Genomic DNA, 24,570 nt, shown 5'->3' on the forward strand with positions numbered 1-24,570 from the left:
TAGGGAACAGCCAGCATGGATTTGTGAAGAACAAATCATGTCAAACCAATCTGATAGCTTTCTTTGATAGGATAACGAGCCTTGTGGATAAGGGTGAAGCGGTGGATGTGGTATACCTAGACTTTAGTAAGGCATTTGATACGGTCTCGCATGATATTCTTATCGATAAACTAGGCAAATACAAATTAGATGGGGCTACTATAAGGTGGGTGCATAACTGGCTGGATAACCGTACTCAGAGAGTTGTTATTAATGGTTCCCAATCCTGCTGGAAAGGCGTAACGAGTGGGGTTCCGCAGGGGTCTGTTTTGGGACCGGCTCTGTTCAATATCTTCATCAACGACTTAGATATTGGCATAGAAAGTACGCTTATTAAGTTTGCGGATGATACCAAACTGGGAGGGATTGCAACTACTTTGGAGGACAGGGTCATAATTCAAAATGATCTGGACAAATTGGAGAAATGGGCTGAGGTAAACAGGATGAAGTTTAACAAAGACAAATGCAAAGTGCTCCACTTAGGAAGGAAAAATCAATTTCACACATACAGAATGGGAAAAGACTGTCTGGGAAGGAGTACGGCAGAAAGGGATCTAGGGGTTATAGTGGACCACAAGCTAAATATGAGTCAACAGTGTGATGCTGTTGCAAAAAAAGCAAACATGATTCTGGGATGCATTAACAGGTGTGTTGTGAGCAAGACACGAGAAGTCATTCTTCCGCTCTACTCTGCTCTGGTTAGGCCTCAGCTGGAGTATTGTGTCCAGTTCTGGGCACCGCATTTTAAAAAAGATGTGGAGAAATTGGAAAGGGTCCAAAGAAGAGCAACAAGAATGATTAAAGGTCTTGAGAACATGACCTATGAAGGAAGGCTGAAAGAACTGGGTTTGTTTAGTTTGGAAAAGAGAAGACTGAGAGGGGACATGATAGCAGTTTTCAGGTATCTAAAAGGGTGTCATAAGGAGGAGGGAGAGAACTTGTTCACCTTAGCCTCTAAGGATAGAACCAGAAACAATGGGTTTAAACTGCAGCAAGGGAGGTCTAGGTTGGACATTAGGAAAAAGTTCCTAACTGTCAGGGTGGTTAAACACTGGAACAAATTGCCTAGGGAGGTTGTGGAATCTCCGTCTCTGGAGATATTTAAGAGTAGGTTAGATAAATGTCTATCAGGGATGGTCTAGACAGTATTTGGTCCTGCCATGCGGGCAGGGGACTGGACTCGATGACCTCTCGAGGTCCCTTCCAGTCCTATAATCTATGAATCTATGAATCAAATGGGCTGCTAGAGGCAACACTGAGCGAGACGTGGTATGGCCATGCCATAGCTTGAGAGCCCAGGGAGGAGGGATTCCTTGCTTGAGCATCAGAGGGGTAGCCGTGTTAGTCTGAATCTGTAAAAAGCAACAGAGGGTCCTGTGGCACCTTTGAGACTAACAGAAGTATTGGGAGCATAAGCTTTCGTGGGTAAGAACCTCACTTCTTCAGATGACTTGCATCTGAAGAAGTGAGGTTCTTACCCATGAAAGCTTATGCTCCCAATACTTTTGTTAGTCTGAAAGGTGCCACAGGCCCCTCTGTTGCTTCTTGCTTGAGCATGTTGTTTGTATTGTGGTAGTGCACAAAGGCCCAATCAACATCAGCCCCATTGCAATAGCCGGCCCTGTACAAATCTATGGGCCTGGCCCCAAGAGACTTCCACCGGATGTATCACAGAACTGGCCATGCAGATATTCTCTGACAATCTGTAATCTTTATGTCAGGTCATTAAAAACATGGGGTTGATTCCTGCATTGGAGCCCTGCTATGGCATGGTCAAGTTCCTATTCTTTGATTCTCTGGGCCAACCCTGGATCCGAAGCAAATTAGAGCTGCTTCCAGCTCTAGGTTGCACCACTGGTAATGGTTCCTTTGAAGGACACTATGTCAGTCAAGGACTGCCATGTGAAACACAGATCCACCACACTCCTTCATGGCCCATGACACACCCCTTATGCCTAGGGGGCGGGAAACAGAGGGAGAGAAAGGAGGGGTGTTTGTGTGTGTGGTACAGATGCCCCAGCAAGAAATTCATTTTCTCTGCAGGGCATTTGCCACTGGATTACAGCCCCTTTGCAGTACCTCAGCCTCACAAAGGAGCCATAAACCAGCTAGAGAATCTGGTCCTATAATTACTTCACTAAGTAGATGTTTAAATACCCCATTTCAGTCACAGACTTCCCCATCAGAGACTACAGCATCGTGAATACAAGACTATTTATTGTGTCCAAAACGTGAAATGGTTACATTTGTGCACATAAATACAGCCTGAGCAAATAACCTTTCCTTTGAAACACAGGAAAATGGTGCATTATTCAGTTTAAACATTGACTTTTTTTCCTTATTCATAAGTTTCTAAAATGACCTTTGGAACAAAAACACGAGTCTCAAGTTCTACCACACTGAGTTAATGAATTGTTTCCTTTGACAAACCTTTCTTATTATGGAATAAAAGTCAAAGGTCTATTGACACTGCCTGATGGATCATCATCCTCATAAATAATCTAGTATTTGCACAGCAAAATATACATACACAGTTCTCCAGTCATTCCATTATAGATTTATCATTCTGTCTTTCAAATAAAATATTTCTGGTACATGAAACATAAAGGTACCTGTTTTTATAGCAAGAACTTCACATTAAAGGACTAAAAAGTATCTAACACTGGTCCCCAAACTTTTTACTTCGTGCCATCCCTTACCCCTGTCTGTGCCCCTCCTCCCTCAAGCCAGGTCTGAGAGCAGGGCTCCGGCTCTGGGAGAGGGGGACCCGACAGGGTTAAGGGGGCCAAGGCTGGGGGTGGTGACGGAGCCTTCCCCCCCCCAGACATTCCTCTGCACCCCCCTAGAGGGGGCATGCCCCACAGTTTGGGGACCTCTGTTCTAACATGTGATGACAGTGAAAGAGACTGTATCCTGAATAACTGGCCTATAAAATAACTTTAACTTTTCTTCATTAGCTGTGATTTTCATGGTGTGAAATGATAAATCACTGCATCGTTCACTCCATTTTAAAGGGCTGCAATAACCTTCATAAGTGTTTTTAATTATCTGCTGTGCAGAATTATCCCCAGCAAGTCTGCAAGACTATTTCCCTCATCCAAACAAGAATGCTACCAGGTGATTTTATAGTCTTCAAAGCATGTGTAAGCTGGTAAATAAGGAGTGAAATACTATTTCATTTCACGTGAATAATTTTCAGGACCTATATGTCTACATATTATTATAATGTTATTCTGCACTAATTGCAGGATTGCACATGCCCTAAAACAAAGTGATTTTCTAATTCTAAGGGTTCAGGAACTGAGCTGGTCACAACGTCAGCACAACCACCACTGCAGAGTATAGGCTTTTGGTCAATAGTTTGTGCAACATTTCCATATTTCTGTTTTAATGCATAGGTGGTGGTTTTGTGCTGAAGTTACAAACCGAGATGATTTCTTACTGCTGCACATTGAGACAGACGGACAGCAAGATAGGGGTTCTAATGCAAAGTTTTGCCTATTAACCAGTATTACTGACTTGATTCTGCAACATCAAGATTCAAGCCCGCAAGGAATTCTTCACAGCAAGATCTATTTAACAGCTCCATTACTGATTCATTAATATCTTTGTTGAAAACAGAGCTAAAGTTTCCATTCACACATGCATCATTTCCATTCTCCAGCTGAAAACTACTCATTAAATCCTGGATCCACCTGAGTTCCTCAGAAAGTTCCTGACTCAGAGATTCATACTGAGACTTTAGATCAATGTATTTCCCAGTGACACTTGCAAGACTAGAACCTACAGTCTTGATGTCATCCTGCAGATGTTTCTTCAGGGATTCAATTTTACGGTGCTCATACTTCAGCTGTGAAAGCTTGTGTCTCACATTTTCATTTTCTTCTTTGTACCAAGCTTCTTTTTCATTATATATGGAAACCAGAGCATCAATGTCCTCCTGCAGGGAGTCGTGGGACATAGCCAGAGTGCTGAAACCACGTTCCGTCAGAGAAATGTCTTCTACCACCCGGGCAAAGCGCTCAAAGTTGATGTAGGTGTTATTTGGTGGCATACTTGAATGGCACTTGATGGTGTACTCTTTCAGACGTTTTGTCTTCAGCTGACTGTTCTCAGACTTCTTGTTTTCTTGGACTTTTGTTTCTTCTATCAACTGGTGAGTCTTCAGACAGAAGAACCAGTATTATAGATTGTTTATCAAGATTGCAAGATATTGCACAAATGTCAACTCTACACAGCAGACAAGGGATGCAAACTGCATTTCCACAATGCTAGGGAGAAGCATCGTTTCCAGTCATTCTCCTTCATGCATTTGATTAAAATAAAAGGGGTGATGTGACAAGCACTGAACATTCATTCCCATAGGACAAGTGTAAATAAATAAAAGGGTCGTGAACTATTTGCATGCTACAGTTTGTGCAGTTAAAGTCTCAAAACCATCAACATTTGTGGGGAAAAAATAATCCTGAAAACACTCCACTCAATGTTTTGTACAATACATAACAAAATGAGAACAATCCAGTGTTTAAACATCCGTATTTGCCATGCTGAGATTGCTAAATGTATTTTCACTAAGAGATTTATCTACGGAGGCAAGCTTTGCTTAAAACAAAACAACACACCCACACAAATCCAAATACCAAGCAAATCCAGACAACTACTAGCTCACTACACCAATGACATTTTGAAGGAGTGATTTGTTTTCACATTTGGTATGGTCAGCTCTCAACACCCAAAAGCACTACACCAGAGGTATGGTTTGTGTCCATGCAAACAGTGATTAGAGATGAAAACAACACAAATGGTGTTCTAATACAGAATACTGTATGCCTATTTATTTATATTCCAGTCACCCCTCCTTTGGCTTTATTGTAATAACAGAAGTCATGATTAAGGCTTGCAGAAATCCAAGATTTTGGAAGGAATTTAACAGGTTTTTACTACTGTTTGTCTTGCATCCAGGGATCTCAGAGTGTTTAGTAGCCAATTATTTCTCATAACTTACCTGTGAAGGAGTATTCTCCCTGCTTTGCTCATGGGTGAAAGTGAGACATGGAGAGGTTAAGATTCACTGTCTGATTCAAACTGATTTCTGAAAGCCATAACCATGATGAATTATCTTGCAATTTAGGCACATAGCCTTTAGTGTGGAAATATAAATTCCCATACAAATTCTGTACTAGTTTATCCCGAAGCAAATGTCCATATCCCGAAGCACCACCCATATCTTTGGCCTTACCGTTATCCAAGGATGAGTGAGAGCTTCTTGAATTGTGAGCCGTTTCCTGCAATGAAACACAGACTTAAATGAGAGCCAAGCTGCTTGCCATACACCTCTCTCAGAGTGTTTATGAACCAACATTTTAATATTGTACCTATAACACTGTCACCAGTAGTGCCAGGATTACTTACAGTGAGGTACAACTTTCCTGGCTACTTTACTCTGTAGGGCAGCAGGGTTCATAACAGTTAGGTTTCTGGCTTCAGTATTAATACAGTGCTACCCCCCAGCAGACCTGTCAGCTCTACTTAATTTTCATTTACACTCAATCAAAATCTCTCCCTCTCTCATTGTTCTGTTAAAAAGAGGTGAAACACTGCTAATGTTTCATGATATGATCTGTCTTACTAGTCTAACATGCCTAATGAGTGAATTCTTCCTGCACACACTTGGTCTGACTTTTTCTCTATATCAATTGATATAAGATTAATGTAATCGAAAACGTCTGTAATGCATGAGCTATTAAGTCACTCTGAAGCTCTTTCCTGAAAGCAGTATTCCTGGGCAGGATGCTTCAATACTAATCAGAAAATCTAACTTTCTCCTACCCCCTAGCAGCACCGCGAACAGTACACTATCACCTTCAGGCAGGATGGGCATAAACATGGTATTGCCTTTGCAGCTGGTTACAGCACAGATATCAACATGCCTGATCTGCCCTGCTTGAAAGGCACTTGCTAAACCTGTGCAAAACATTCACATCAGACTCCAACAAGCCCCAACATATCCTGGGGTCTGAGGTTCGTAGAAATATTTGCTGATGTGTTTGGACAGATACCCTAGCTGGCATCCTTCTCCCAACAACCCCCACTATCTACCTTCTCCCCCAGATGTCTTTAGAGGTCACCCTAGTGACCTGCCTTCCCACATATTTCTGCAAGTGGCCCCCCACTTTGTTTTCAGGGGACATACGATGACCACTCCTACTAGTACAAACAGACTCTTTAGAAGGCTCAGCAGCACATAACCCACAAGGATGCCCTTTACTCTCTCCACCCACCCCAACATAGTGCAGGAAGTGTGGCAAGGTAGTCCTGCTACTCATTAAAAACTTCAGGAGCAGAGATCCCTCTCCTATAATCCCTATTGCAGTAGCTAAAGAATCTCTGTTGTTCCCTAATCACCATGAGGTAGGGGAAAAGCCCCATATAGCTGCTAGAGAAGTGCCAGGTGTACCTAGCTGATGCACAAGGGTTAATGGAGCATATTTGACACTAAAACAACTGAAGAGCAAGGAGTCTGCAGCAATAACGGGAAAGGGCTAAGTGCATCTCACTTCCTAGAAGGTTCCTTATGGCTTGGGGTGTGGGAGCAATTACCAACATCCACTACAGACCTGGGATAAGAGCCATCCTGCCTCAAATGATGGACTCCATGAAGACAGCGAAGAGAAAATGGTGGCTAGGGTGTCCCTCTGGAGGTTTGAGATTGATGAACACAATCCTCCAAGTGAACACATAGGAGCTGGTTTCCTGGCAATCTCTGCAAGCCAATCTGCAGGCTTTAGCATGTGATTAATAGATTCCCAAGCCAGAAGGAACCATTGTGATCATCTAGTCTGACCTCCTGTGTAGCACAGGCCGATAGAACTTCCCCAAAATAATTCCTAGAGCAGATCTCTTAGAAAAACATTCATCCTTGATTTAAAAATTGTCAGTGATGGAGAATCCACCAGGCCCCTTTTATTGTTCCAATGGTTAATTACTCACTGTTAAAAATGTATGCCTTACTTTCAGTCTGAATTTGTCCATCCAGAGCAGCGGTTTTTGAAACACTGAATATAAAATCAACTCTCTCTCTCACACACACAGACATACCCACCCACCAAGGACACATGGATTGTGAGATGTCATTAGAGGCAATAAAAAAAATTTAAGAATTACCAGACACAAGAATAGCTTCTAAAACCCAATAAACTCCAGTAATTTGCACTTCACAAAAAGACAAAAACAAATCAAACAAAAAAAACCACACAACCAATCCAACCCTACTGGTGAAAGAAAATGCATGCCAAATTTTGCCACATTTGGTGAATTTTGGCACGGCATATTTTTAGGGCCTCTGTATATAGACATTTACAAGGGACACAGCAATACACCTGTACTTAATGACTCACTCTGGGACAGTGACCCTACTCTGAAATGAAACCTCTGAACTGCTCAGCGTGCTCATTTTTGCCTGGGTGGCATGAAAGGCAGCCAGCCATTTCTGTACATTTACTTACCGCGTGTCTTTCACCAGGAGTTTCCGGATAAAGTCTTTTGCCAGATCACTGGTGTGACTGAAAAATTCCTCATCAAATTCGTAATTCACGGCTGTGATGTTGGCGAGAGTTTCCTGCTTTGTTTCTCCAAGGAAAGGGGATGCGCCGCTGAGCCTGAACAGGTCAGACAGGAGGATCATGTTTTGATTGGGGAAAAATAAAGTTAATTTGACGTGATTCCGAGATTGTGAAATGACAACGTTGGAATGTGGGTCTCTCTTTCAGGGCAGCCAAGAAGATTTGGAAATAAAAGGCCCAAATCTGGGTCACCATATACATATGGCTACAAAACAGACTCACAAAAGCAGCATTAATGTGTTTCCATGTGCGACAGCAAAGACCCTATTCACGGACACCCCCATCCCTGAGACACACTCAGGTTATTGCCGCCCAGGGTAAAAATAATCCGCACTGGAGGAGAGGTCCAGTTGCTATGAATGTATCGGGGGTACATGCACAAATACCCACAGGCTATATCACGGAATGTCCCCCCATAGTTCCCATCAAGGAAGTCCTGTTCAGTGACCTCTCTGTAGGCTTTTTGGAAAAACTCCTGCCCCATGCTGTTTTTCTGCCTGCAGTTCACTGGCAAGCATCTATGTACAATGTGCACCTAGAGTTAGGCCCAAGAGGTCCACATAAATAGAGAAGATTAATTGTGGCCTTGCTCTGATTTCTCCAGGGTGGGAAGAGGACATGGCGTTGATTAAAACTAGCCCCCAGGACAAGCCAGAGGACTTACAGTGCAATAAAATTGAACATAAAGAGCTAATTCTGTCGGAGCTCAGTTCCATGCTTAAAACTGCAAGGATACAATGCAGTCGTCATCCTCATAAAACACTATTCAGCAATCTTTTAGATGGAAAGGGCTGTGATCCTGCCTGGCATCTCTCTCAAATGCAATTGACATCCTTCATCTTAGACTCATATTTACCTCAGTCCCACAGAAACCTGGGGTTAAAGCACTTCTATTAGAGTTCCTTTTTTTAAATACCATGAATGTTGAGTCAAGAGAGTTAGATTTCCAGCAAGAGTTATTTATACTAAGTGTTCTTTATACTAAGGAAATTGATCTAATCCCATTAAAATACTACTACTATTCTTGCCTTCCCTGTTTGGAATTTGGTAGTGGAAGTTCTGGATGCAGTGGGCTCAAAACAGAACTGCAGCAAACCCTTCACAGAGACGTTGCTTGTTTAAGTGATTCTGCTCACAATAGGCCTTTATCGTCCAACAATGTCACACTGACCAAGGATCTTTTGCATTACACCTTAATAACGGTGATTATATCTGCCCAGCAGGGATACAAGAAACACAGAGGCACTATGCACAAAAACAGGGAGCTCCTGAACTCTTTCATAGTGTGGACCAAATCTCGACAGAGAAATTGCCACCCCTATTCCCAATCTGCAATCATGTAACAACCCAGAACTGCCACATCTGCTGACTTGGGAAGGTAATATTAGGGGAATATTTTTAGCTGTCTTTGATGCTCTATGCATTGCTCTATTTGACTACAGTCAATTGTTCTGACTAGTTCCACTCTTCACTCATCCCCGCTTGTCCCTTTGTTCCATTTCATTCAGCCAGAAACAAGGAGGAGAGCAGGCAACACGTGAGAAGCCAGCTCTTTGTGGCCCACCAGTGGTCACAAAACAGCTGGGGAATCCCTGCCCGAATGTCTTCGGCCATATTTTTTCCCTTTTCTCAACATCATACTGTGGGGCACTTGGCTTCTCTCCTCCCATCCACTGCCCCCTCAATTTGTGTGTCATATGGTCCTTTGTGACCTGGGCAAGTCACTTCACTTCTCCATGCCTCAGTGTGTACACATGTAGAATGGGGATGATTCTCTCCCAATTTTAAATCACTAAATGATCCTTGAAAGGCACTGTATGAATACTGCTTTAGCACCTTGGCTCTATGAGAGTAATCATGAGGATGTACAGAAACTGGAAAGGATTCAGAGGCAAGCAACAAAGGTGATCAAGGGGATGGAATGCAAGCCATATGAGTAGAGGCTGAAGGAACTGGGTACGTTTAGTTTGGAAAAGAGGTGATGGGATGAGGGAAGGGGGCATGATAGTGGTCTTCAAATAGTTGAAAGGCTGCCATTAAAAAGATGGAGAAAAGTTGTTCTCTCTTGCCACAGAGGGCAGGTCAAGAGGCAATGGGTTCAAACGACAGCATAGCAGATTTAGATAAAATCTCAGGAAAAACTTTCCACTTGTAAGAATAGTAGGACAATGGAATTGCCTAGGGAAGTCATGGAAGCTCCTTCACTGGAGGTTTTCAGAAAGAGACAGGATCGCCATCTGTCCTGGATGGTCTTTAGACACAAGAAATCCTGCATCTTGGCAGGGAGTTAGACTAGATGACCCTAGTGGTCCCTTCTAACCCTATGGTTCTATGATTCTATGTCCCCATCAAGAGGCTGGCCCCAGTGATGACAACAGCTTACTACTTAGAACTAAATTAATTATTCCTTTAGCGCCGATGGTAGGGGCTTGTGCTCCTGGGGCTGAAAGACCTGGGTTTGACCCCTGCAGTGACCTTGGTGTCCATAAGAATGTGGTCATGTGTGTTACAGTAGGTGGTATTATATATACACTCTGCGTTTGCTAAGCATTTTGGGACCCCTTACAATGAGAGGCATGTACAGTCTCAATGGAAGTTAGTAGCAATAAAATTAAGAAACAACTCCAGAAAAATACAAAACAGGGTTAAGAGTATTATAGCGAGTGCAGGGTCATACCCCTCCCATTCAAGGGCTCATCTCCATCCCTTTTTAGAGAGGGATACTGTTTTTATGCTAGTTTACTATGCTAACCATTGCTACATGTATTAGCCATTCTGGAAGCTACTATTGTGTGTGTGTGTGGGGGGGTGGAGATATATATTCACAAGAACCAGGTAAGATTTTTTTTTATTTGTAAATGCGGTCAGAGGGTTGGGAATATTTGATCTGGGGCCTTAACACTAATGTGCACCCTGTAACGAAATGGAAATTTTCTGTCATTTTTATTAAGCCTATGTGTGCCTCAGTTTCCCCCATATGCTGCATTGTTACCCCCATTGGATGGGGGAAGGACTATTTGCTCTCAGGGCTTGTCACTTAAAATGCTACAGCAGCACAGTGCGGCTGTAGCACTTCAGTGTAGACACTACCTGCACCGACAGGAGGGTTTCTCTTGTCTGCATAGTAATCCACCGCCCCAAGAAGTGGTAGCTAGATCACTGGAAGAATCCTTCCATCGACCTAGCACTATCTACATGGGGACTTAGGTCAGGTAAACTATGCCACTAAGAGATGTGGATTTTTCTCACCCCTGACTGATGTAGTTATAGCGACCTACTTTTCTAGTGTAGACCAGGCCTGAGAGAGACAGATATGAATGTCACCTAGCTGTCTGTGCCTTAGTCCCCATTTCCAATTGCCAGGACATTGACACTTAGCAACCGAAAACCCAAAGGGAGACAGACGTTCCCACCTCTCAGCAGGGAAGCTGAGCAACATACCCCTGCTCGAGAACAAAGGACTGGGGAACGGTGTTCCCTCTAATTTTTTGTGTCCGTGTGCAGAATGAATTGTGTTATGTGCACCAATAGGGAGGTGATGTGTGGCACGTCACCTTCCTATTGGTGCACATAACAAAATTCATGTGGTGGGGGTTTGTCATGTGGGAAGGGGCTCAGGGCTGGGGCAGAGGGTTGGCGTGTGGGCGTATGAGGGCTCTGGCTGGGGATGTGGGCTCTGGGCATGAGGGGTTCAGGGTGCAGGAGTGGGGGCTCAGGGCTGGGGCAGAGGGTTGGGGTGCAGGGGCTCTGGTGTGGGGCCAGGGATAAGGGGTTTGGGGTGCAGGAGGGGTCTCAGGCTTGGGGCAGAGGGTTAGGGGGGATGTGGGCTCTGGGGTGGGGCCGGGGATGAGGGGTTTGGGGTGCAGGCTGCCCCCGGGCTGCGGTGGGGAGAGAGAGGACTCCCCCCAGCCCTCTCTCACCACAGGAGCTTGGGGAGGGGGGAGAGGCACCTCTCCCCGGCCGTGGCAGCTCCGGCGGGGCTGGGCTGGGCTGAGGGATGGGCACCTCTCCCCGACATAGCAGGTCCACGCTGGGACCGGCAGGGAGGGGCGCCTCTCCCCGCCATGGCCCTGAACCCCTGCACCGGGCTTAATAGGCAGCTACGCAGCTTAAAGGGAACTTAACTGGGGAGGTATGAGGTGGGGGAGGGGGGTAAGAGTTGGCTGCTGGAAGGAGTCAGGGTTCTCACCTGGTATCTGACCAAAGAAGTCAGACTGAGACACACACACAGCTTGAACAATGGAGTTCACTAGAGCTTGGCTGGGGGCTCTGGGCTGACCAGAATGGTCTTGCTTTAAACTTCCATTCTCTATGTTAACCTAAGGACTTCCTATGCTATGTTCCAGTTGACTAATAAACACTACTGTTTTGACAACACTGTTTGAATGTCACTGCAGAGGCTAGCAGACGTGTATTGATCCCTGGAGAACGTACAAGTCTCTACCAGGAATCTATCTCAGTTGGATTCACCGAACAGAGCTCACAGTATGAAGCAGGAGTGCTGCAGACCCAGAAGTCCAGTCTAAGGAGGCGGAGAAGCCAGCTGACTTACTCTGGAGGAAGAGTGAGACCCCTAGCGGGTCTGGCACACTGAAGGGGTTCCTCCTAGAGCAGTGGTTCTCAACTTGCGGTCCAATCAGCACACGGGGCGGCCCATGTGACATCCTCAGGGCCATAGCTAGTATTGGATGTGGCCCACAGTGGTAAATAGGGTGAGAACCACTGTCCTAGAGACTGTTCCAAAGCTGGGGGCATAGCACTAATCTTGTGGATCTGTGACACACCCCAAATACATTGCGATACAACAGAGCCAGGATTAATGGAAATCTACAGGGACACATTGTTTGCATTTCTCTTTTTTTCCCCCCAATGGAGATTTTAGGTATAAGTAGAGATGGGTCGGACAAAACTCCTGTTCTGAACCACCTCCAACTTTGGGGAAATTTGGATCTGGAATTCATGGGGCAAGCCCATCTCTAAATACAAAGTTATTGTTGCAGAAGCTTTCTAGGTCATTTCAACCAGCTGGAGCAATGCAAAAGCAAAATCAATGCTTCTATCTCTCTACAAAGCAAGGTACACAAGTAGAAAAGAACTGCCCTATTGGAACAGAGTACTGCTCCACTCCCTATATTACCTGCCTCCAGCAAAGGCCTGTGTATGCAACACTTCAGAGGAAGTGTGAAGGCCTCTCAGAACACCTGGCTATCTGTGCATTACTGTAATCACAGGGTAAGCATTCTAGCCTATGTCTTCTCAACATCCAGTCTCCCTTCCCATTCATCTATAAACAGATGTAAATAGCAATTTATGAAGACTGATGTCCTATCAGGTTCAGTGTATTCGCTGATGACATGAAGAGTGCAAATAAGGATCAAGGATCTGGACAATTTTAGAATTGCTCTTTAGATGCTGGTGGGCTACCTAATGTGTCTCAGACTGTATCCATGTGCCCCTTACCGTACCCCAGGGCATTAGGCACTTCATAGCATCCCGACTATGTTGTCAGCTTGCAGCCCTTTTATAGTGGGCGGGGTCTAAACTCAGGGAACAATCCCAATGCTTTCAGCATGGCCTGTGGGTGTGTTTAATTCTGCTCCACTTGGCTTTGCCCATCTGAAAGAGATTCCTTTTTCAAGTCTCTCTATCTTTGTTGGGTCTGATGCTGCAAATCTTGCTAAAGCAAAATTCCCAACGAGGCTACTGGGAACTCTGGGTAACGTCTGCAGCATGTAGCTCATTGAGCCCAACCAGGAGAACCCCAGGGCTAGAGAAGCTGAGATTTAAGTGGGATTTTCAAAAGTCCTTGGTGTTGGCCTAACTCTGTTCTCACTGAAGCTGATGGGTGTTTGACGTCAATGGCAGCAAAATTCGGCCAACATTTGGTGACCACTTTGGAAAATCCCACCCCCAAAAACACAGGAGCTTCTGGTGCTACGTCGGGGCATTTGCTGGTCATTGGTCCTATCGCCTCTCTTTTAGTGTCACTTAACTTTCTTTGCTTTCTCTATTTTAAAAGGCCTCTGGATAGCACTTGTCCATCAATCCCTTGCCCCATTCCTGCTGTGCAGCTCCTTCCCTAAGGGACTGATGAGAAGAGCTACTTTTCACTAGCTTGCTACAACTTTTACAGCTGTTCTATACAAGTGGATCGAATTCTGTACTTACAGTATGTAGGTGATGACTCCTATGCTCCTAGAAAACAAAAAGAGCAACTAATTGTAGGTTTTATACATGTGTGTGACATCAGTCAATTATAGCTGCTAGATTGGCAGATGAACCATGATATTAGCAGTCAGACAAAACCTATGTAAAAGTCAGTGCTTCATAAAAAGAAATATGAATTTTGGATACAGGCTCAAATGACATGGATATCTGGGGTTTCTTTATATGGCTGTCTTAAGTCATGTTGGGTTCACGGTGCCTAATTAGCTATAGTACATGTCAGAAGCATGGAGGAATATCTGCAAGGATGTTTTAGCCACTACGACCATTTTGGGCAGAACAGCTTGGTATCGAAGCGTGCTCTATTCAAAACACTTTTATAAACAAAGCTATCACAAGGCATTGCAGGGACAATGGTGCCTTTCAAGAGGCTCTCTCTAAAAGGTGGCAGCTAGTGGCAAATTGTTAACTCCTGTTTTATATAATTCAATTTTTTTTATTATCATGAGTAGCAGTTTACTATAAACAGCAGGAGCAAAAGAACAGCTATTTACTGTAGGTCAGCATTGTCTGATATGTAGAGAATGGATTTTACACAGAGCACCCTTAAGAAACTAGCAGTATAGCATCTTGGAAGAAAAGTTAATGCTGAGAACTTACCACATATCTGCAGCTAGCCCAAGTGGTTCGTAGTTCACTATTTCTGGAGCTGTAAGAAGCATTTATTCAAACATTAGCAACAGATTGAGTAAATTAATTTTAGCAACATGAATCGTATGCGTAGGTCAAGAATTACATCAGTCCTTGGTAAAAAGCAGACTAGTAGTTATATGAGATAATTTCTGTTTGAAGTTCTACAACGGTGTGTGCATGTGGCGGTAGGAATTTAAGCTCCCAAACAGAGGGAGAGCTAATTTAGAGTCAATGGAGAATGAAAAGGGATCAAAGAATAAAGGACAGGAAGATATTACAATCCACCTACAGTACTAATTATACCTTCAACAACAACTTATTTCATGTAACAGCATCCCTAAGCAGATGGATCTAAGCATTTTCTCCCAAATTATTTCAGAATGGCAATAATCTGATACCATTAATGCACAGTCTTTACTTAGTAATTGGCCAGTCAGGGACTGCTCTAGCACAACCTGCCCAAGGTTTCTTTCCAGCCAACACACCATTCATTACCATTGTTGTCAGCTGTTACTGTAGCTTCTGTAGAAGAAACACCTTCTGGATGAAAAATATCCATGTGGAGGACTGAACAAAGGAAGCGATAAATGGCAATGTATCGAGGCATGAAGAGGTGTCTATAACAGGGCAGCAGGGATCAGTGTTTATTTAACAGCTTCATTTATTATCCGGAAGAGGAAATAAATTAAACTGAATAGATCTCTGATTGGCAGGTGTAAAAACCAATAAGGACCAAGAGATAATACAAGCAAACCTAGAGGTTAGAAATGTGATCAGGAAGTCACAACATGACAGTCAGCCTGAAGTAACGAAAGGAAGGGAGCTATAATCCAAAACAGGTTCAGTGGGAGGGAGTTATACTTAGAAAGCAGTAACATCAACAGAGACCGATATTACTCCATTTTACAGATGCAGAGTGGCTCTGACTTGCCACAGGGAGAGTAAGTAGCAGAGCTGGGATTAGTGCTAGGGGGTTCCTAAATTTCAACCCTGAATTTATCTCTTCAGCTCAACAGCTACAGTTTACAGAAGGCACGACTCGGCTGCTCCTCCGAGAAGATTCAAGCAAGCCCTCTAGATGCAGTGCACCCAAATGGAGTGGCAATTTTAGGGGGCTGAAAAGGTGGAGGTGTTACTGGCTTCTCCCTGAATTCAGGAAGGTGTTGCTGGCTTCTCCAGTGAAAAGCTGCAACACAAAGGAACTGCTTGAACACTCACCTACAAACTCTGGTGTCCCAAAAATATTCTTAAATTCAACTCCATCTTCTATTTTATGAGCTAGGCCGAAGTCAATGACTTTTATGTGTGGAATGGGGATATTCTTGTCTAGAAGCATAATGTTTTCAGGCTAAAAATAATGAAACAAAGATTAGTTATCAGAGCCCAAGCAGTCACCTTTTCATACTTGTACATGTTTGCAATACTGCAGAACAGGTTAAAACCACAAACCTACTCCTGGCAATGCAGACTTCACTGTTTTGCTAAATTGAACGTATTTATGTAATGTGACATTCATTGTTAAATCAGAACTTGACAGCAGCAAAATTAACACTCCTCAGTGTCTGAAGCCTCCTGCTCAAAAGCAATAATTCACTTCATTTATTGCCTTTTATTCTTTTCTCACAAAAGCTGCAGCGTGTCCAGATTCCTAATAAGTCAGGACCTTCCTTGTTCTCTTCACCAGTTGCTTTCTCTCCCTGCCTGCCTGTGTTTATTTTGTTAATTATAGTTGTTATGGCAGGATGAAGATAAAATATACCTGGTTTCCAGGGAAATGATGAGACACCAGAGTTATTCACATAACTGTAAATAATTGCATGGCTCAAGTAGATGCGTTATGAGATATGTTATGAGACTGACATGCTGAGCATGGTGGTACAACACAGAGGGTGAGCTTACCATGGCTTGGTCTCTTCCACAACAGTGGGGGTAGGTTCAGATCCTGGGATGAGGATCTGAATGGCCCTGAAATTGGAAGCAGGGCCGGCTCCAGGCACCAGCTTACCAAGCAGGTGCTTGGGGCGGCCACACCAGAGAGGGGTGGCACGTCCGGCTCTTCGGCGGCAATTCGGCAGTGGGTTCCTCACTCCAGCTCGGAGCAAAGGACCTCCTGCCAAAGTGCCGCAGATCACGATCGCGGCTTTTTTGTTTGTTTGTTTGTTTTTTGTTTTGTGAGGAGGGGGTGGCTGCTTGGGGCGGCAAAAACCCTGGAGCCGGCCCTGATTGGAAGGGGCTAGGATTGGAGATTCTGGCCCACCTCTAGTAACAAGCTATTCTAAGAACACATGGAGAATTTCTGACTGTTATGCAACCAAAAGCACGAGGCCAAACCTGATAGAATTGTGAAAAGAGAACTGTTAGCAGTCCGTAAGCAGCAGGTTCGACTCCATACTCTGTGCAGTATCTACTCATTATTTTTCCCAATAACTTTCTTAGCCTGTCATTCCTCCTTTATTTTATAGTTTTTAGAGCAACAAGGCTAGCACAATTCAGCTCTGATGAAGAGCTCCAGTGCTATTAAATTTTCATTTTTTAATTATAGCCTGGAAGCAACAGTCAGAGAGTTTGATTTCCTGCTGGCAGCTGCCTGACCATTTCAGAACTAATTCTCGTGTGCAAGGAGCTACTGCTAACACACACTCTCATTCTGCATTACACTTGCAGACAGGCTACATGAATCATTTATTTTCACAGCCATTGGACTAAGATGATTTTAGCTCCAGGCTAACTATGCTGGTTTTCATCTGAAGATTCAGTGCATACAGCTGCCAGCAGTGTATGCTGCTGACATGTGATGCAGGCCCATTTAGAACAGACTTGTGCTAGAGGTAGCACAGTATGAAACAAGAAGTTATTCAACAGTCATCTCTGTTCATCGTCTCTGCATCTTGGTGCAGATCCTCACCTGATGTAAATAGGTACAGTTCTGCTCCAAGCAATGGTGCTGTGCCAATTTACACCACAGAGAGCTGATCCCTGGTGTTCTCAGGCCTGCATCTGGATTTCAGCAAGTGACAAGGTGCAGACTATACCAGCTGGAAGTAGGTCATGAGAACAGACTAGCAGGAAAGGGGGAACAACAGGAAAAGTGGTTGCCTGGCTAATATCATAGGAATAAAACACTTCACGCTAGTCACATATATGTACATGTCTGCCTTATTCACAGTATAATTAACGTTTTCATTATGTCACATTCTCCACCCACCATCTAATCCTCTTACTGCTGCAAAACATCCCCCAGTATGTCCTGCTACTCTACTGATTTCAGCAGAACATTAGCAGAGGCATGACAGTGCGATTATTATTGATATTGCACCAAGCTCTTCAGGGCAGGGTCTAGTTTTATTGTGGGTCTTTGTACAGTGCCAAGCATATCATCAATGCTTGTAAGAAATTAGCAAGAAATGGTAATATATTTAAGCTTCCTTTCCCCCCAGAATCTCTGTGGGGAGTGCTAGGGTTTATGGGCCAGTTGGGAGAAAGAAATTTTCAATTATTACAATGGCTATAAAATATTTTAAATGTGATTTCCCTCTTTTACATCCCCCTCCCTCCTTTGGTGTATTGTCCATCTCCACCTGCTCAGTGGCAGTGTGTTTTGAGTTCTGTTGGTTTTTGTTTGTTTAGGGTTACCATATCTCATAAATAAAAAAAAGAGGACCCTCCACAGGCCCTAGCCCTGCCCCAACTCCGCCCCTTCCCCGCCCTAACTCCGCCCCCTCCTCCCTCCCACTCCCAGCCAGGAGGAAAGGGCTGCCCCAGCGCTACCAGCTTCAGGGTTTGCCGGGCAGCCCCCAGACCCTGCGCCCCCAGCCGGCGCTTCCCCAGCGCAGCTGGAGCCCGGGAGGGGAAGCGCAGGGTCTGGAGGCTGCCCGGCAAACCGTGAAGCCGGTAGCGCTCGGGCTTTGGGCAGCCCCTATGCCTCCGGACCCTGCGCCCCCAGCCGGGCACTTCCCCTCCCGGGCTCTGGCGGCGCAGGGTCTGGAGGCACGTGGACTGCCCGAAGCCGGTAGCTCTCGGGCAGCCCGGCTCTTAAACAGAGCCGCAGAGTCGGGGAGGAGCAGAGCCACCATTTTCCCGGACATGTTCGGCTTTTTGGCAATTCCCCCCGGATGGGAGTTTGACTGCCGAAAAGCCGGACATGTCCAGGAAAAAGAGGACATATGGTAACCTTATGTTTGTTTGGCTTCAGCAGCCTTTGCTTTTGCAGACACTTCCACAGTCAAATCTTGGCAAGGGGACTAAACAAACAAAAAAACAAACACAAACCTCCCCCACCCCAAAACCCCTTCCAAATTAGTTCCCATTATATGTTCCCCAGCCACCTTTTTTATTAATGGCAAGATCGAAGAGATTGATAAGAGTGACAAGATAATTATGGATCTCCATTTCCCTATTTGGATTATTGCTTAAAAATACATGCCTGGCTAAACGCTGCAAACGCTCTAAAAATAGTCCTATAAAAGCCAGATGAGTGGTATCTTGAATCCCGCTTTAAATAGCTTGTCAGTGATTTATTTATTGCATTTATGAAATGGTGTCTGTTCAGCCCCACATGCACATTTCTTTTTGCTCTTTTTCCAACATCATTATTGACCACTGAACTTTATTGACATGGGACATGTGGATTTCAGTAGCCAGAACTCACCCTGGGAAAAGTTTCATTTATGTTCACATAATTATATTCCATCACTGAATGTTAGCATATTTTTCAAATGCACAGTGTAAACCTTTGTTCGTGGGCTATATGGCTTCATGGTAACCCCAACACACTCACACCCATAAAACAAACAGACATATGGACAGAAGTTTGATGAAGTGTATTGAATTGTTGGGATATATGCAATTGCAACAAGAAGAATATATATTTAAAAAAAGAACTTGGGCATACATCTGTCCATGTAATACTCATCACTGCAGTAACTAGGCATCACACAATTCTAGATCCAAAATGATGACAAACAGCATGTGATCTACTCTAGGCGTCCCTCCCCCTTTTTAATCTTCTCAAACTTTGTCTTTCCTCTACCTTCCACCTTGCTCTGAGGAGGGATGGAGCCATGTTTTGTACATAGTCCTGAAAATGGCAATGTTTGTGAAGTAAGTTCCATAGCTGCAGACCTGCTGCTGAGAATGCTCAGTCTCCCAGTCTCAAGTTTCATCCTCGTGGGTGACAGAATCCTAGTTCCAGAGGCACATCATTGTCTGGACAGATCACAGTCATGGACAGAGACAGAGTCTCCCAGGAAGTTTGGGCCAGTTCCATGAAAGGCTTTGAAGATAAGGACTGAAACTATAAATTCACCTGATAGTACATGGGGAACATTGGGGTGATATGCTCTCAGTGACCTGGATGACTAAGCAGGCCAGCAGCCATATTCTGAACCAACTGATACTCGGTGTTGGAATGACAGTGCCAACTAAACCAGTGATTCTCAACCAGAGGTATGTGTACACCTGAGGTCTTCCAGGGAGTACATCAACTCTTCTAGGTATTTGCCTAGTTTTACAACAAGCCATATAAAAAGCACTAGCAAAGTCAGTACAAACTAAAATTTCATACAGACAATGACTTGTTTATACTAATCTATATACTATATGCTGAAATGTAAGTACAATATTTATATTCCAATTGATTTATTTTATAATTATATGATAAAAATCAGTAAGTAAACAATTTTTCAGTACTAGTGTGCTGTGAAACTTTTGTATTTTTATGTCTCATTTTGTAAGCAAGTAGTTTTTAAGTGAGGTGTAGCTTGATGAAGGTGTGCAAGACAAATCAGACTCCTGAAAGGGGTACAGTAGTCTGGAAAGGTTGAGAGCCACTGAACTAATCTACCTCTTGTTTCCTGGTCAAACATACATTGCCGAAGCTGTTTGAACTCTGTAGTTTCAGAATAATGTTCCTCATAGAATTCTAAACACAATCACTGTTTTAGTCTGTACTATGTTTGGTAAAGAAATGAACTGGACAGGACTAGAAGCAGCATGTAGTACTCACAACACACATACTATAACTTCAACCCAGATTGAGTGGATCTCTACATAGAAAATGCTTGCCAGAAGTGGGAATTAGAGTCTAATATTTATAAGGCAAATGTTATATTGACTGTTATTAATGTTTAAAAGTACACTTAGACTAATTTGCTTTGACAGAGTTAGCAATTTCAAAGGAAAATTACAGTACTTAGAAAAGGACTCATGATGGTGACTAGTTTGTGAGCTCTCCAGAGCAGGTACTGTACATCTTCCTATACATTTGTAAAAGCATCCATCACGTTGTGGGTGCTATTATATAAACAATAAATAATAGTAGCGTTAATTAAAATATCTGACCCCCACAAGATGAAGGTTTCGTTGATTTCTCATTCTCATCATTAAAAGAAATACAAGGCTGGACATTAGGAAAATCTTCCTAACAGTTAGGGTAGTTAAGCACTGGAATAAATTGCCCAGGGAGGTTGTAGAATCTCCATCATTGGAGATTTTTAAGAGCAGGTTAGACAAACACCTGTCAGGGATCATCTTAATTCTTAGTCCTGCCATGAGTGCAGGGGACTGGACTACATGACCTCTTAAGGTCCCTTTCAGTCCTAGGATTGTATGATTCTAAAATCTTGCGAAATACTATTTCTGCCACCAAGTGCTGTCATGTCCATCCAGCACAGCAAGCCTCAGTTCAAAAAGCTAAGCATTTTCCTCTTCCACCTTCTCTATTATCAAACATATTTTATGTACCATCACATTTAAATGTATCGCATATACTGCATTATAGAATACATGCTATAATTATTTCTTTTAACTAGATCAACGTTTTTTACCTTTAAATCAAAATGAGCAATTTTCTTGGCATGGAGGTAGTTAACACCATCTAAAATCTCCTTAATGAATCTGGTTGCTTCCTCTTCACTCAGAGACTCTTTCTGTGCCAGGAAGTCAAAAAGTTCTCCTCCAGACACTCTGCAAGACATACAGGGAAGCCTTGGGTTAGCTACAGTAGGGTAAGGCACACACACATCAATATACGTGTAGTTAAAATGGCAAACAAACAAAATGTCACCCACTCAGAACAAGCCCACTCTGAAGTGTGAGTCAGGAGATCAGGGTTCTAGTCCCAGTTCTGCCAGAGACTTCCTCTGGGATACTGAACAAGTCACAACTTCTTTATGTTCCAGCTTCCCCTACTGTAAACTAGGTGCTGCGAGGCTTAATTCATTAACATTTGTAAAGCACTTTGAGTCTCACCTAAAGAGTCCTATAAAATGCACAGCATTAATAATATATAAACACATATGTATGTACATACATACACTACAGCACTGTTAACAAGTTACTTTTTTACTGTCCACTTTAATAGGGATGGAGGAAATTGAACAAACTGTAATATTGTTGTCCTGATGAAAAAACATTTTCCTTATCTTTCACCATCAGTAGTATGACGCAATGAGATCTGCCAACAGAATCTGTTTCCTTTCCCAGGGCCTATTAGTGCTCTTATGAGAATGCTTGTTTGATATGTAACTGACAGAGAAACCTTTATTTTGTGCAAGATTTTAAATAAGCAAATTAACTAAGCCTGGAAGGTACCTTAAGCCATTTCCCCCAAACAAGGAAATGTGAAAATAATAATCTAGTTACTATTATGACCTTTCAGACCAATAGTAAAAAAATACTTACTCCAGACAAGAATTCTGCGGCCATTTTTGTTTTCTTATATTATAAGCCTCGGGACTGTTTTCTATATTGCAACATGGCAGAAGATCAAGATAATGATTTAGCCAACATCTCTAGTGCTATTATTTTACAGGGCTGATATTTATGCTATTATCTTCCTAGGGATGGCCCTGCCAATGACTTACAAGTGTTAACTGGTGCTGAGCAAGGATGATTATCAGTTGTATTTCACAGCTTCCTCATAGTCAGAATCATAGGCAGTAGGAGGCAGGACATGGAGCATATTGATTTGGGAAGGAGTTGCTCAATACTTTTGTTTTTATGAATAAATGGCTGGCAAACAAAACTTAACTTCACATGACCCAGGAGTCTGATACAACTATTGTTTCAAGAGCTGCATTTGCTCCTCTTTCCTACTAGTCTCAATCTCCTCACCATACAGTCTTTTCTCATTTGATCTTCCATCTTCATTTTAGGTGATGTTTAACAAAGACATCCTAAGCACTGACACCATGACAGGTAGGTTCTATAACAGACACTTTTCTTTCGACATTGAACATTTAAGGAGCAAGGAAATGTTGGCAAGTGGTAGCAGATTTTAGGGCCTCATAGATCAGTTTAGAGGTGCTTGGAATGCGCGTAGCTGGTGGGAGGAGAAAGCAATGTCAGATATTTTCTTGGAGCAATTTGTTTGTTTACCAAGTGTACACAAGTCCTATTTCCTTGAACAGAGAGAAACCGTGCACAGGCAATGCCGTTTTGCAGGCACCACTGCTCTGTCACCAGGGAGCAGCTGTTTTGGGCCTCTATCATGAACTCTTCTGGAATTTTACAGTTTGAACACACGTTCTTCCTCAGATGACTTGGGCTGGAAAAGTGAGCGTGGGCATCGGTCCACCTTTGCAGCTGCTTTGTAACAGGGTGCCCTCACCTCTTGTGAGTGCCCCCTCGGCCGAGTGCATGCCTGCACATTCTCTCCCTCTGATCGTCCCTCCTCTGGGATAAAGCAGCACCCCAGGGCTCCCTTTCTGGAAACTACGTCTTCACCCTCTTGGGGCTTCCTGGCTACAACTCTCCAGCTGGGCCACTATAGTTCAGTTCCCCCGTGTGAGGTGCCTCACTGTTCAGGCCACTTCCCCCAGTGGCTAATGGGGGCTGGAGGGGACCCAGGTCCACCCACTACTCTGGGTCCCAACCCAGGGACCCTATAGATAGCAGCTGTCCACTGCGTCCCTTTATCTAAGATGTGCTGCTGCTCTAATTCCCTGGGCCACTTCCCCGTGGCCCTGTGCCAACTTCACCCTTACCTCAGGGCCTTGTCCTGATGGAGTCTCCGCAACCAGCTCAGGGCTCCTTCTCGCTCTCCCTGGCTTCTGTCAGCACTACCGCATTCGAGGTCCTGTAGCTCTGTCAGCCAGCCACACACCATCTACACTCGTACAGCTCCAGCCAGGAACTGAACTCCCTCTGGCTCTGCAGCTCTTCTTATACTAGGCTGCTGGGCCCTGATTGGCTGTGTCCCATACAGCCACTCTAGGGAGCTTGGAGGACCCTCTCAACTGCCCTTTTATGGGGACAGGGTGTGGCAGGGCCACAAGGCCTCCAGCAGGAGGCCTCAGAGGGTCAGGTATACCCCATCACAGTAATACAAAGGAATCTCAGAAAAGGGTTGACTGCCTACACAGGGGGTACTTTACTCCTCATGGGCTAGGTCTACACTACCCGCCTGAATTGGCGGGTAGAAATCGACCTCTCGGGGATCGATTTATCGCGTCCCGTTGGGACGCGACAATCGATCCCCTAATCGATGCTCTTACTCCACCAGTGGAGGTGGGAGTAAGCGCCGTCGACAGGAAACCGCGGAGGTCGATTTTGCCGCGGTCCTCACAGCGGGGTAAGTCGGCTGCGATATGTCGAATTCAGCTACGCTATTCACGTAGCTGAATTTGCGTATCTTAAATCGACTCCCCGCTGTAGTGTAGATGTAGCCATGATCTCCTTACTAGCTCTCACTGCAGCCATCCTGAATGTTTATGCATCAGTGACTTAGAACATGCATGACATTAGCACCTTCTGCACTAACAGGAACATCAGTAATATCACGATCCATTAGCAGAACCTTCGTTCACACTGAAGAAGCTGCCAGGCTTGTGAGAATGGGAACCATAGATGTATGTTGATTTAATTTCTCTTTTCTGGATTTTCCCTTTTCATTATAATTCACACTGAGCGTGGTTCAGACTGTGACTTTAGGGAATTAGACTGTGGAGAGAAAATTTCTGAGATAGAGCATGCAAAGGCAAAACAAACATGTAAACGGAAGATTTGTGAGGTAGTGAAACTAAAGTCCCGCACAGAGCTAGTTCAACACAAA

General features: G+C 44.0%; 1 protein-coding gene across 3 annotated transcripts in view; it reads right to left on the reverse strand.

Moving 5' to 3' along the window:
* The window catches only part of DAPK2 (death associated protein kinase 2), an 89,423-nt gene that overhangs the window by 12,984 nt on the left and 51,869 nt on the right, over positions 1-24,570 (reverse strand). For 2 of the 3 annotated variants that reach the window (XM_054042707.1, XM_054042708.1), the window contains 7 exons: positions 21,344-21,482; positions 15,738-15,867; positions 14,487-14,535; positions 13,830-13,856; positions 7,545-7,697; positions 5,279-5,324; positions 2,239-4,201 (listed from right to left, as the gene is read on the reverse strand). In XM_054042707.1, coding sequence (XP_053898682.1) covers positions 3,551-4,201; positions 5,279-5,324; positions 7,545-7,697; positions 13,830-13,856; positions 14,487-14,535; positions 15,738-15,867; positions 21,344-21,482 — 1,195 coding nt within the window. In that variant the 3' untranslated portion in view covers positions 2,239-3,550. Of the gene's footprint in view, positions 1-2,238; positions 4,202-5,278; positions 5,325-7,544; positions 7,698-13,829; positions 13,857-14,486; positions 14,536-15,737; positions 15,868-21,343; positions 21,483-24,570 lie in introns of those variants that run through there. The other variant, XM_054042709.1, reaches the window with a different exon arrangement.

Source organism: Malaclemys terrapin, chromosome 10 (assembly GCF_027887155.1).
Source record: "Malaclemys terrapin pileata isolate rMalTer1 chromosome 10, rMalTer1.hap1, whole genome shotgun sequence".
Classification (NCBI taxonomy): domain Eukaryota; kingdom Metazoa; phylum Chordata; order Testudines; family Emydidae; genus Malaclemys; species Malaclemys terrapin.